General features: G+C 48.5%; 2 protein-coding genes across 7 annotated transcripts in view; both read left to right on the forward strand.

Annotated features, from left to right (window-relative positions):
• Positions 1-4,522, forward strand: part of SMURF1 (SMAD specific E3 ubiquitin protein ligase 1) — a 46,069-nt gene extending 41,547 nt beyond the window's left edge. For all 4 annotated transcript variants that reach the window (XM_058035490.1, XM_058035491.1, XM_058035492.1 and 1 more), the window contains exon 18: positions 275-4,522. In XM_058035490.1, the coding sequence (XP_057891473.1) occupies positions 275-374 (100 nt within the window). In that variant the 3' untranslated portion in view covers positions 375-4,522. The remainder of the gene's footprint in view (positions 1-274) is intronic.
• A 1,120-nt stretch (positions 4,523-5,642) lies between these two features.
• Positions 5,643-13,490, forward strand: part of RNF216 (ring finger protein 216) — a 76,007-nt gene continuing 68,159 nt past the window's right edge. The window contains exons 1-3 of one of the 3 annotated variants that reach the window (XM_058035806.1): positions 5,643-5,715; positions 6,341-6,452; positions 7,768-7,870. The gene's annotated coding sequence lies outside the window, so the exon portion shown is untranslated. The remainder of the gene's footprint in view (positions 5,716-6,340; positions 6,453-7,767; positions 7,871-13,490) is intronic. The other 2 variants (XM_058035808.1, XM_058035807.1) reach the window with 2 other exon arrangements.

Here is a 13,490-nt window from a genome sequence, read left to right on the forward strand (position 1 = left end):
GCAGACTGTCTGCAGGCAGGGCACAGAATGGGCTTGCCTGATGTGTTGCTTTTTCTTTGCGAGTCTCCTGCATCTTCCTCTTCCTCCTCCTCATCCCAAACGCTGCCCTATTAAGCTGTGCATTCCTGCTGTAGAAATAGCTGGTTTTCATCTTGTCTCCTTTGGCCACTGAGACAGCTGAGAGTTTTTACAATTTCTATCTGTGTGCAACCTCTTTACATTTCTCCCCAAGAAGCCCTTCAGATCCATCAGTGTTTTGTTCCTTTCCCTGCAGCTTTAACCGGATCGACATTCCGCCTTATGAGTCATACGAGAAGCTTTATGAGAAGCTGTTGACAGCTGTGGAAGAGACGTGTGGGTTTGCTGTGGAATGAAAAAGCAACCAAAGGAAACAGATGCTAGCTCATGGACCACCAAATCAAAAGCTAGAAGAAGCTTGCTGTGAACTTCCTGCTAAGCTGTCTGAAACATCTGAACTCTGACAACTTAGAGATGAGGCTGTTTCCCTTAGGTCGCTGGTGGATTTGGGTGGGGGGGGTCGGGGCTTTTCTTGGTGGTTCCCAACTCTATTTTCTCCCCTTTGTTACAATAACCCCTTCCCTCTTCTTCTATCCCCCCTGAAATGCAGCCAAATTCAGCATTTGGCTTTGGTTACACAGGATATTCTGCTAGATTTGTAACACATATTGTGATAGGGTCAGCGACCTGTGGGGCTTTTTTAATAGGAGAATCAAAGTGTATTTGAGAATGAGCTTAATTTGCTGAGGACTTGAAACTGGTATGCACCTGGTTAGTCTGTCTTAAATCAAGGTTGAGCCTTTGTAGAATCCAGCAGGTGCAGAGTGTCTGACTGGCACCAGAATTTGCATTGCACATTTTAAACATCTGTTTAAAAAGTAAACTTCTAGCAGAAAATACCTCCATATGAACACTTAACTGAAAGGTAAAGAAATCCAAGTTCTGCCTTAGCAGGAAGCTCCCAGTGGAAGCTGTGGCTCACCTTAAGAAAAGTGAAGGAATCTGGGACAGCTTAAACGGTATTGTATGATTTCTTTTTGGTTGTCCTGGCTGAAATCTAATTGTTTTGCACGTGAAAACAATTCTTTTCTCCAGCAGAATTACTTTCCATCGTTTGTTCAGATGTGAGTACCTTGCAGAGAAGCCTTGTGAGGAGGAGACAGAGGATGAAGATCCATTCAATCCCAAAGCTGTGATTTCTGTGCCACTGTTTTACCCAAGATGTGTTTGTGTGACTTTAAATTCTAAGACTCACATGGAAATCACTAAAAGTCAAGTTAACAGAACAAACTCCTGCTTCAAATTTTTTGGCCTTGGGAAAGATTTATTTGGAGATTGAGGTGAAAGGGGAACTGCATAGTGAATACATTCTAAATGTTACAGAAAGCTATTGGAACAATTTATGACTTCAGTTATGTAGGGATGAAAATTTCTCCAGAGAGCCATAAGGCTATTTTTTCCAATATCTGAAACTAATATTAAAAGGTTTGTTCTCTAACACAGGGGAAACAAAAGCAAATCCAATACCTGAATGTCTTGATTTGAAACACAGGTGTCTGCTAAGGAAGGCAGGAGCCTCCCTTGTAACGGAAAATGTAAACCCCTTTCCTCCAAATTATTACAATTTTGAAATTAATGGGCTTTCAGGCAAAGATATGATAAACAGGAATAATGGCTCTTTACTAGCATATATAACAAGGCAATAATACAGAAATACTGGCTTAAAGTGACAGAGTCAGGCTAGGAGCTGACACCCTGTTGGTCAGGGTGGTGGTGGCAGCCCAAGTTAGTGGTGGCTGCAGTCCTGTTGAAGTGATAGATGTGGTTCTGTTGAAGCAGGGATCCTGTAGAAGGGTCTGGTCCTCCTCTGAAGGTCTCCAGTGGTGGTTATGTAGCTCTTGTCCTCTGGGAATGCAGCAGGTAAAGGCTGTGCTGTTCCCAATCTCAGATTATATCCAGGTAGGAATGCTTGGTTCCTCCCCCTGGGTGGAGCATCTCACCATGGGCGATGTGATTTTGTCAGTCATGCATTGAGGCTCAGTGGCCCAATTAAATAAGATAATTCCTCCAGAGGGAGTTATCAGGGATGTGTCATGGAAGAGATAAAGAGCACTGCCCCACTTGGTTTTAACAGATTGTGATAGAGTACATACTTTTGGTTACATCTTACATTGTAACCTAAGACACTGAATCACTAACATTTTTCCAGTTGGCACACCAAGATGAGACAGTATTTTAACAAATAACATGGCTTCAGAGAGACCCAGTTATCTATCAAACATGTCTAAACTTAAGCAGACTTGCTTGTATAGGATTTTTTTTTTCTTTGGCAAGCCTGATTTTTAGGGAGATTGATGACTGAACCACTTAACAGATGTTACATTAATGGAATAATGGAATAGTGCATTGAAATTCAGCTGTGGGTAAGAGACTGTCCTTAGGAGATGTCTACTGGAATACTTCTATTTTGTTTTTTTATTTAATTGCATTTGGTAATAGCTTTAAACTGTGATAGGACAGAAAGTAGAGATTTGTCAAAACCTGGCATCTTTCTCTGTTTTGTTTGTTTGTGGTTTTCTTTTTGCCATTGACCATAATTCTTGTGATTTGTTGTCGGGAGTCGCATCGGAGGTGTAAAGTTGTACCATATTGTGAGATTTGCACAGGGTGGCTAAAGGTGCTCATCCTGCAGGACTGTACAGGAGAGGATGTTCAGCCCCCTGTTCTGTGGGGATCTTTTGGCACTTGGAGCCCAGTTTCTGCAGTTCTGGTTGTTGGGATGTGCAGCAGTTGGCAGACAGCATCCCTGCAGTCCCAGGCTGAGTAGCAGAGTCCCCAGAACCCTGGATTTTCCAAATTGCTTTGAAGTCAAACCTGTTCATAGAGTGTATTTAATCCTTTCAGTACGTTTGAATGTGCAATAAACCAGTCAGATAGGAAAAATGCAAAATGGATTATTGCCCAAAAGCTTTGCATGCAATCTCATGTGGATTTTTCACTAAAAGAAGTGTAAAAAAACCCCAAAACCCCAGATACTAAGCCCACCCCTAATAGAAATCCTGTCACACCTGCAGCACAACTGGCTCAGTACAAACCAAGTGAGGTGAAGGGAAAGGCCCCTGATTTGGAGATCTGTAGGTCAAGTAGCTTTATGTCAACGACCCAGTTGACATAAGATAGTTCCTAATGTCTTTGCTAGGTCAGTGTTTTATTGAATGCACAAAATAAGAATAGGCAAGGATTGTTGTTTGGAAAAGTCTCTGTTTTTTGCTGTATTTAAAAGCCCTTGTCAAGGTACCTCCTCCGTGCTGACAGTAACAAGAATAGGGCACTGTCTTTTAAATGATTTCAGTTCTCTTTTCAACAGCTTCACCACCTCTCCCGTCGTGTTGTCTTTGCAATTTTGTGCCACTTCAGTGACGACAGAGACATTTTTTGTCTTGTTCTGTACGTGCATTTGAGGCAGGCCTTAAAGCTGGTTGGGTGGATGGAGGAACAGCAAGAAGTGAGGCAGAATGGCTTTGGAGCCATGGGCTGTTCTTGCAAGGCCAGGGAAGGACAAAATGCCAGCAGGAGTTAGCTTGGCTTGAGCCAGTGGCTCTCAGAGGTCTGGGATAACCTCAGCTGCCCGAATTTGTGTGTCCATCCCTACTCGCTCTGCCAGCACTTGAACTCAGTTGTTATTCTCAAACTTGCCCAAAGAAAACCATGGAGTCCCGTGTTGGTGTTGCCATTCCACGTTCCAGCGCCGAAACTCTTGGGTGTGACCCGAAGGGAAGACGAGGCACAGCACAGTGGGTGTCCCTGCTGTGCCACACAAACCCCTCTGCTGCAGCAGCCCTGCCCTGGTGCTGCTCCTCAGCCTCTACTCTATGCTCAGGGATGTAGGAAACCCCCACTCTGCTCGCGTGCTCCAGCAGGAACAAAGCAGACTGTTGGGTGGATGGGTGTGAGTGTTCTCTTGGGCATTATGTTAGACAAGACCCTGCTCCAAAAAGGCTGCTCCAAGCTCCAGGCGGTGCCATCAGCTCAGCAGTGTGTCCTCAGTTCAAGTGGAGGTGGTTGTAAAATCCAACAGGTTTTGTAAATTACTGATCCAGCCACCAGGCCAGGTTCGGGGCTGTGTGGCACAGCAAATTCCCAGAAACACAGTATGGATCTGGTTTTAATCTGTTAATTTTTTTTTTGTTGTTATCGTTGTTGTTGTTCCTCAACCACTTTATAATGTATTTTTTTAATTTATTATTTTGTAATGTCATGTTTAAGTATTGCTGCTATCCTTGTTATTCTTCCCACTGTTTTTATTGCAGATTTATTTTGTGGAAGTTGTACACTAATGTTTCATTTTATGTCTAAATCAAAGTATTTAAGGAAATACTAGTTCTATTTAATGTGGTTATGGAACCAGCTGGAATAAACAGTGATTGTATAGTAGGCTGGACCCAGGAGGTCATGTTCATTTTTGTTACATATGCAATAAACTCACAACTTTAAACTCTTGGTAGCTACTGTTTTGTTTGTTAAAATATTTGTGGGAATCGGAGGAAAAGAGTGGACAAAGTATCAAAACACAGCTGATTTTAAAAGCTCTATAAGGACTGCCCAGATGAAAGTCCTCTGCAGGGAGAATACTTTTCCAAAACCTCAGTTTGCAGAAAGACATTTTAATCTCCCCTTTAATGAAAGCTGGAGAAATATTCTCTAATGTTGATTAATCCTTGCTCTCCTGTTTGTTTGGGTTTTTTCCCCTAATTACTGCTGCTTTGCAAGTGGGGAAGGACAGGAGCAAGTCCAAGGAGGGTGCTCAGTGTTGGTGTGTGCTGCAGCAGTGCCTTCCCTCCCTGATGCTGAAAGCTGAGCTTTCTTCTGGCCAGAATTTTGTTCAATAAATAAATAAAAAAGAAGGGAGTACAAATAAAATGCTTTTTATTCTTTCAGTAATTTCACAGTATGAACAAATGCTGCAGCCCACCCCTCGTGTCAGCCAGCAGCAGGGACTGAACGATTTCATTACCTGGAGCAGGAAATCGTGTCACTTCTTCAGTGCTCTGTCACACACTGACACTGCTGTTTTCTTTAATAACTACTTTCTGTCAAATTTTCCTGATTTCTGCTTTGCTTTTGGTGCTAAGAGAGAGGAGGATCCTTGTAGCCTGCTCCAGGAGGATCCTGTGCAGGGGTCCTGGACCTCCCTCCCTCCCCATTGCTGAGCCCCCAAAAAGCTCAGTCCTGCCCCCCCCAATGCTGAGCCCCCCAAAAGTTCCATTCTGCCCCCCGGCCCCCCTCCCCATTGCTGAACCCCCAAAAAAGTTCAGTTCTCCCCCCGCGACCCCGAGCCCCCCAAAAAGTTCCGTTCTGTCGCCCCGGCCCCGTCCCTCACGCACGTGCGGCCCTGGCCCCGCCCCCCGGCCCCGCCCCCTCCCCCGGGAGCACCGCCCGCCCGGCAGGGGGCGTCCCGCGCCGCTGCCCGCCCGCCCCCCGTGTCTCTATGGTAGGTTGGCCGGGCCGGGCCCGCTCGCGCCGCCCGTCCCCGCGCGCCGCTCTGGCCCTCCCTGGCCGTGTCTCTATGGTGCGGGGCGGCGCGGTCACGTGGCGCGGGCCGGGCGGAAGCGGCGGGAGCGGCGGTTAAATGAAGCGGGGCCGGAGGGGCGCCGGGGCCGCTCAGTGCCGGGGTGACCCCTCTGTCCCGCGGAGCCGGTGAGTGCCGGGACAGACCTGCCGCCCCACGGGGCGTCCCTGGGCCTCGCCGGACCCCTCGCCGCGGGGTCGGGCGCTGCTCCCGGCTGGGCCTGTCCTCAGGGACGGGTCGTTCTCCCTCCTCTCCCCGCGTCCCCTCAGGGCCCGGTGTCCGTTCTGTCCGTTCCTCTTCCCCCGCGTCCCTTCAGGGCCGGTCCTTCCCCTCTCTTCCCGTCAGGGACGGGTCGTTCCCGCATAGCGCTTCCCTTCAGGGACGGGTCCCCCGCGTCGCCGTCCCCGTGTCCGTCCTCCCGTTCCCCTCCACGTTCATTTAGGGCCGAGTCCTTCCTCGCTGTCCCTCAGGATCGGGGACACCGCCGCCCCCTCCGGCTCCCCTCAGGGCTGGGTCCTTTCCCTCCGCCCTCCATCCCCCCTGGGCCGCTCCCTTCTCCCCCTTCCCAGGGTCAGGGGGTCCCTTCACCGCCCCCGTGTCCCCCGCAGCCCCGAGGGACACCCGGGACAGGCGCTGCTCCCGGGGCTCCTCACGGCTGTGCCGGTACCCCGGGCCCGGGTTTGGTGTTGGGGATAAGCCGGAGCTGGTGGGCAGAGGAAGGTAAAAGATTTTTCTCTTCTGACCCCTGTTCAGTGTGGGAGCACTCGGTGCTGTTGGGACGTCTCGACATTTCAGGTATCTGCTGTGGGAGCTGCTGCAGGAAAGAAACCCCAAACACAGCTGTCCTCGGAGCTGAGGGATCAGTGTAAGAGATACTCCTCTTCCTCCTCTTCTTTCCCTTCTCTATTGATCCAAGTGCCAGCCAGCCGTGGTGGAGCACAGCCTGGGAGTGTTAATGTACACTGCGTTTATGGAATGAGCTTTTCTGCCCCTGGAGCTGACCTTGTTCCCCCAGATGGCTGCAGGCAGGTTGGGATCCCACCCAAGGCTGAGCTGTGGGGAGCTCAGGCATGTGTGTGTGAAGAGAGGAGTGTGAGCTGGCCCGGGGCAGTGCTTTGGGGTGGGCAAAATGTAAATTGGCTTAAAGAGTCATCCCATGGATCCCCGGCTTTGCAGCTGTGCTGGCTGGAACCCCGGGTGGGTAACAGCTGCTTGCACCTGCCAGCCCAGCCCGGGGAGCTTTTCCTTTCATCTCACCTGTGCTTTATGACCTGGAGTGTTGTCTTTGACTGTCCTCCAACACTTTACTTTAGACTCTTACTGACAGATGCCTGTAACAGTTTTCACACAAATAAGTTTAGCTGTTGATGTTTCTGTTCAGTTTCTTACGGTTTGGTCACTGTCCTGCGACCTCTGATGCTTTGAAAGAGAGGAGCTGACATTGCTGCTGTGCACTTTTATTTCCATAATCCAGGCATGGTGCTGAGGGACTAAAGCTTGATGTCCATGAGCTTTTCAGAGTATTCCCATTTGTCTTTCTTTCCCTGTGGAACAGGCAGCAGTTCTGGAAGGTGCCTTGGTGGCTGAGAGGCACAGCCAAAGACCTGTGGGCAGATCTCTGCTTCTCTGTTCTGTCTCTGTGGAGGTTGATTCCTCTTTTTTAACAATTTCTGCTCTCCCACCTGATGCACTTTGGAGCTCTTGCAGATTTCCAGTGTAGCAGTGGAGGGAAAGGCAGGTGTCCCCTGTCAGGCATTCAGACTGGCCTTTGCAGGCTCAGCTAACATGGCCTCTCCTGCTTTCAGAGAGGATGGCATGAGGGTTTTTCCTCCAGCAGCCTGTTTGGAAGGTGAGGCAGGAAATCTGAGACCCATCACTCTGCAGATCCAAACCTTGAGCAGCCTCTGGTACATCCCTGAACAGGTACAGGGCCTGTGCTGCTCAAACCATGGGGTAGCACCCACTTTGTTTAGGACTGGGAGGATTCCAGGCACAGCTTTTAATTCCAGAACTGTGGGATTTACAGCTTTAATATGTGCTTTTAATTTTTAGGATGAATGCTGTGCAAAAATTCCACTGCCTTACATCAGGCTTTCTGCAATTGTAAACACGTTAATAGATTTCATGTGCTGGGTGTCTTGGTGCTGTGACTGCATGCTAATAAACAATCATCTTGACAGGAGTTTGTGCCTGGAACACCAAGACTTGGGAAGGGACTCAGACAGATTTCCTGGAGCTCTGTAGACATTCAGCCTGCTTGGAGGTGCTGCACTGTGGTGACAGGTTTGCTTCCATCTCTTTTTCTTGCTTCCTAGGATGTTTTCCTTCTGGTTGCACTGGCTGCAGGCAGTGAGGGCAGGAGCAGCAGTTCCTAGAAGGGCCCTTGGGGCAGGTGTTCCTGGTGATAAGGTGCAGGATTCCAGGATTCTGGATTCCAGCAGGGTGCTGGCAGCCTGGCCTGGAGTTGAGGAGCTGCCTCGGAAATGCAAATTCCGGGGCAGACCAGTGCTTTGTCTGCCTGAGAATGCAGTGGGCGTTCCTGCTGCTGCTCAGGCTTGTGCTTTGAAATTGGACACAAATCACTGCAAAGTCCTGTGGCAAGGATAGGTGGGGCAAACACACAATTCCTGCGCAGCTGGAGAGAGGCAGGAAGCATTTCCCAGGGGCCAGGAGCTGATTAGCAACCTGGAGTAGCACAAACCCAAGTGCAAGAGACGTGGAGCCCTTCGGGTGTTGTTTAGTGCCTGCTGGAAGAAGCTCCCATTCATTAATTTGGAATGGGTGTCTTATTTTTATTTATATCTTTCTAAAGCCATTGTGAGTGGTTTGCTGTGTGTGAGTGCCAGCAGTGCTGGGTGTTGGGGCTTGCCACTGGCTGCATTCTTTCTGGGACAGTCAGAACTGCACCAGTCATTGAAAGTTTGGAGTTGTTTTCTTTTTGTTTTTTGCAGATGGGTTTGATCTGGAGATATTTTAAGACTCCCTTTAAATTATTGAATTTGGACATCATTGTAACTGCTTAAAAATGAGACATTAATAGTCTCCAAAGCCTGTGTGTGCACTGAAGTGATGGTGGGGTTTAGAGCTGCTTCTTGTAACTGGGATTACTCCCAGTGGGACAGGTGCCTTTTTAAATACAGCAGAAGGTGTGAAACACACAGCTGCCTGGGACAGCAGCTGTCTCCCAGGAGGTAAGGTCATTTGTGTACAGCCTGGGAGTTCCTCTGTTTGAAATGGAGCTGAATAATGGGCTGGCCAACATTATTCCAGAGTAGTTTTGTTTTTAAGGAGGTTACTGGAAGTGGGAGATGGGGGAATTGGGGCGGGGTAGGCAGAGGAAGCAGGAAAAGAGGGGAGAAAAAAGCCACTTAGCAGTGTCCTGGTGGCTTGAGTAAGTTATGTTTGTCAAAGCACTAAGATGAGAGATAATAAGGAGTGTCTCACTGAGCTGGGATAATCTCATTCTCACCAACCTTTGTGTCACTTCTATAGAATTTCAAGTTTATTTTGGACTATCTCGGGAGTGATGTTTTTCCTCTGGGTCAGTGCTTAAGGCCTTGCAATGGTTCTAAATTCATAACAATCCTTGAGAAAGCTTAACTCCTGAGAAAGGGAAGTGATATTCCTTCTGAATGACACCTCTCTCCTAATTACCCGCCCTGCTGTGGTTCCCTGCCTGTGTTCATAGGGGGAACTGTCAGTGCCTGATTAAGTGGAAAAACCATTGGGCTTTAGGGGAGGATTTCACTGTGGGGCAGCTGCTACCCCGAGCCACGCTGTCACCTCACAGTGTTCCTGACCCAGGTCAGAGGAATTTAAATTAAACATGTGGATTCCTCTCTGGCTTTAGGGTGCCCCACTCCTGTGCTGCTGCTGGTGGTGCCCAGCTGCTCCCAGGATGAGTTTTGGAGGCTGTGGTTGCCCCTTGTAATGAGAAGCGAAGTTGATGAGCTGAAATAAAACTGGGAGTGCTTGTGGGTGGCAGGGTGGCCTGAAATGTTTTCAGTGGTGTTACTCCCTCAGCCTGCTCTCCCCTGCAAGGAGGCCAAGCTGCTGTTTGCATTATTCAGAGGAACATTTGGATGGGATCTGTAGAGGCACCACGTGATGCTGCTCTGCAGCACAAGGTGGTTGGGATCTGCACTGGCTGGAATCTCTTTGTGGGTGAATATAAGAATGAAAAATGGCCTCAAGGAATATGTTTTGTCCAAAGCACTCCTTGCACAGGGCCTCTGTACTGCTTTATCCAGACTGACATGCTCTTACCAAGCTGTGGGCACTGCTCCTGGTATTCTTTGGAGGAAAGCAGGCAGCCTCTGGCTTTTTGCAGCCCTTGCAAAACCAGAGTGAGGAACAGATTTACACTTCCACTTCCAAATCCCATTCCAGAGATATGATGTGTTTTTGTGTGATGGATGGGAAGGAAAACCTCTCCCTGATGCATCTTGCAGATCATTTCTGCTTGAAGGCCAGTCTTGGAAGGAGCACTGGCCCCTGTACCCCTGGCAAGTACAAGCTCTGTTGGGCAAACACATTTCAGGGGGTTGGCAGAGGGAAGGGACAGCAGTGCTGACAAGCTGCCTGCAGCACAGCCACGCTGCTGCTGAGGACTTTCCTCCTCTCCCTGCTCTGCTGTCATGTGCTGAAATGCAATTGAGGGAGATGACAGCAGCAGCATAATGGGGAGGCAGGAAAAGCAGCTCTTTCTTTCCTTTCAGGAAAGCAGCAGGGTAGGGCATTTAATGCCTCCTGTGCTGCTGGGATTTCCAGCTACGGATGAGCAAGAGCTGGGAGCAGTAACTTGGCTAATGTAAATAGTTCCTTGTGGATTGTTAAAGCAGAATCCTTTTGTACTGGAGCTTCACTGTGTATCAACTGGGAGGTGCCCTTGGATCTGCCAGGACTGGCACAGAGCAGCTCACAGGCTGGAAGCACCTCTGCCTTGGACACAGTGTCTGGAGAGTGCTTTCAGCTCAATGTGTTGTGTTTATTTAGTGATTTGTGGCTTTTTTACTGTCACTCCAGCCCAGCTAGTTAAATAATCTGTCTGGTAGTGCAAACCCAGGAAGGGAATTTCTGTTCTGCTGTGAGGACTCACCCAGTGTTGGACACAGGTGTGTTGACCAAGGGTGGGCACAGATTCAGTCTGTCCTGAAGTGCTCTGAGTGCAGCCTGTAACCCCTTGGTTTTGTAGTCCTGTGTCTGTGAAATGTTGGTTTGCCTTGGCATTAATGGGTGGTACAGTCTCATTAATCTACAGGACTGTGGACCTGGAGAGTTAACATGCAGCTCCTCTTTTCTCCCTTTTTAGCTCATCATTCATTCATTTGTGAACTTTAGTAGTCTCAGAAGAGATTCATGCTGGATGTGGAGCATCTCTAAATCCAGCCACCATCTAATTTCACTGTTTTCTGTTCTGATACAGTGATATTTACCTCAAATGCAGCCTCTTTGCTTTTGTGCTATTTTAACTCCACAGTGGCCACTGCCACGTGATGTGGGTGAAGTCAGGCTGGACAACTGTCCTGAGCCTGGAGGGCTGCCCTGGCTTTTCACTGCTGGGAGCTGGGCTGGAATTGGCTGCAAGGCTACACGTGGCTGTAAACAAAACCAAACCCACTTTTACAAAGGCTGTGCTGCCTGTCTCAGATCTTTTGACAAGTGCTCATCTGTGGTGCTGGAGCAGTAAGGAGGTAGTTCAGTTCTTCTGTGACAATGCTCCTCCTGCAACAGTTGTTGGGTGCAAGAGGCAGCTTATTTTTTACTCTTTCCAGCAGAAATTGGTGCAGAGGATGTGTTGCTCAGGTGTTGGCACCTGTCTTACAGGGTTTCTGTTGGTATTTTACTCTGAGTAGGTAAGGCCATTTAAGACTTATCACTGTGAGCTTGGCCTGTTGGCCCAGTCTGGCTCTAAACTGGCTTCTGTGTATATTTAAACCCTTAATTGATTGTGTAAAAGCATCTTTGAAAGTGCCTGACCTTGCAGGAGGAGCACATGTAATTTGAGTGGTAGGGATGGGCTGTGGCTGTATCAGCTTAAGCTGTAGTTTGAGATCTTCCTCCTTCTTGCATTTTATTTTACCACCTTAATTCTGTTCTCCCAATTCCACCATGTGTGGAGGGTGTCTGATCTGAATCCTACCAAAAAGTTTTCCAGGGCAAATCCTCTCAAAGCTGTAAGAAGTGCTGGAGGAGCACAGTGTGAGGGGAGGAAACAAGCTGTGGTGTGGGAACATGAGTACCCTTAACAGGTATTGAGGTGAAACCCTTCTGAGCATGAAGCCACAGCCTCTGGCTGCTGACCTTTGGAGCTGTGGCAAGTGCAGGTGCTTAATGTGGCCCTAAAAAAGGGCACAGCTGTTGTAACCAGAATATGTGACCTGTGAATCATTCTTTGTGGAAGTCCCTCACTCTGGATGTTTGACACCTGGAAGGGCTGGTGGCAGGCTTTTAAGTCAATAGTTCTGAAAATGCTGTGCAGATTGACAGGGACCTTCTTTTTGCCCAGGTGGGCTGCTGCAGTAACTCAGATTTTTTTCCCCGTGTGCCACCTCAAGGTCAAGTCTCAGCTTTTGTGTTGTCAGCAGCTTTGAGAACGAGATGAGGTGTGCTGTGCTTGAAAGCAAAGTTTTTTGTGATAAGTTCAGGTCACATTTAAAATAAAATTAAATACAAAAATACCCCCTTCCACATTTTTTTATTGGTGGTGCATTATGCTTGTAATTTTTTCTGGAGCACAGCTTCCCAGTGCAGCTTGGGTGGTTTCCTGAGTGGGATCCAGGATGCCATCAGAGCCTGTCAGTTCCTTGTGGTTTTCAAGTCCTCTGGCTGCCTCTGGAGCTGAACCTAACTCTGTGCTTTCCAGCCCTTTTGGTTTTGGTCTACTTGTCCCTCTCTGCTGCCTTTGACAGCAGTTTGCTGGTTGTGTGCAGCCTGGTTCTCCCTGCTCTCAGTACCCCTGCACACAGGGCTGTGAGCTGAGCAGGCTCCTGGTTGCTCATCAGTGAGAATGTCAGTGCCACTGCCTGTCCCAGCAATCTTAAATCCTTTATTTCTGCTTCCTCTGCAGTGAAAACAGAGCTAGGATGGGAACCTGAATGCTCCTGAAGACATTCATCCAGCTTGTTAAATAACTACTTAAAAGGTTGCACTTGGATTTCTTTGTTCTGTTAAGCTCTTTAAAGTGGCATTCAGGATGCCTTAAAAAAGAAAAGAAAAAAGGTAGGAAAACTACTGAGGATTTGGAGAGGAAATGCTCTGTCCTTTCTCCTGGAGGGATCTGTGAAGTACAAGTAAGAGAGGAGCACTCTGCTGTATATCCTGGGGCTCACAGGGCATTTGTGCTGCTCTCTTCCACGTGGCTGCTGGGTTTATGGAGAAGAGAAGGCAGCTGCAATTAATGCTGTGTGGAGCTGTGGCAGGTGTGTGCAGCACCTGGGGCTTTGTGGCTCCAGCTCTTTAAACCCACAGGTGACTGAATCTTGGTGCTGATCAAAGCAGCCCCTGGCTGGGAGTTTGGGGAAAGGAAACTGGAAGTAAAACTCACTCTGGAAACAGCAGAACTGCAAATCACATGGTTTCACATGCTCTTCCATTCATCCCCACCCTTACAGCACAAAATGAGAACAAGTGAGTTCTTCTGAATGCTGGTTTGGGAGCCAGGCTGTGAGCAGAGCAAGGCTGGGTTTGTGTGCAGGTCTGTAGCCAAGTGCTGGGCTGCTGTGTCTGAATTGTTGCATCAGTGTGAAATGCCAGGCTGGCACCTGTGTTTGTGATGTGGGAGGGAGGTTTTGGATTTAGGGATTACCCTGGATGATCTTGCACATGCCAGAAGTCTGAGGCAGGCAGAGTACAGTCCTTTACAGGAACTTACTCCAGGAACACTTCCTTCTCCCTCAGAACC

Source organism: Melospiza georgiana, chromosome 16, assembly GCF_028018845.1.
Source record: "Melospiza georgiana isolate bMelGeo1 chromosome 16, bMelGeo1.pri, whole genome shotgun sequence".
In the NCBI taxonomy this organism is placed as follows: Eukaryota; Metazoa; Chordata; class Aves; order Passeriformes; family Passerellidae; genus Melospiza; species Melospiza georgiana.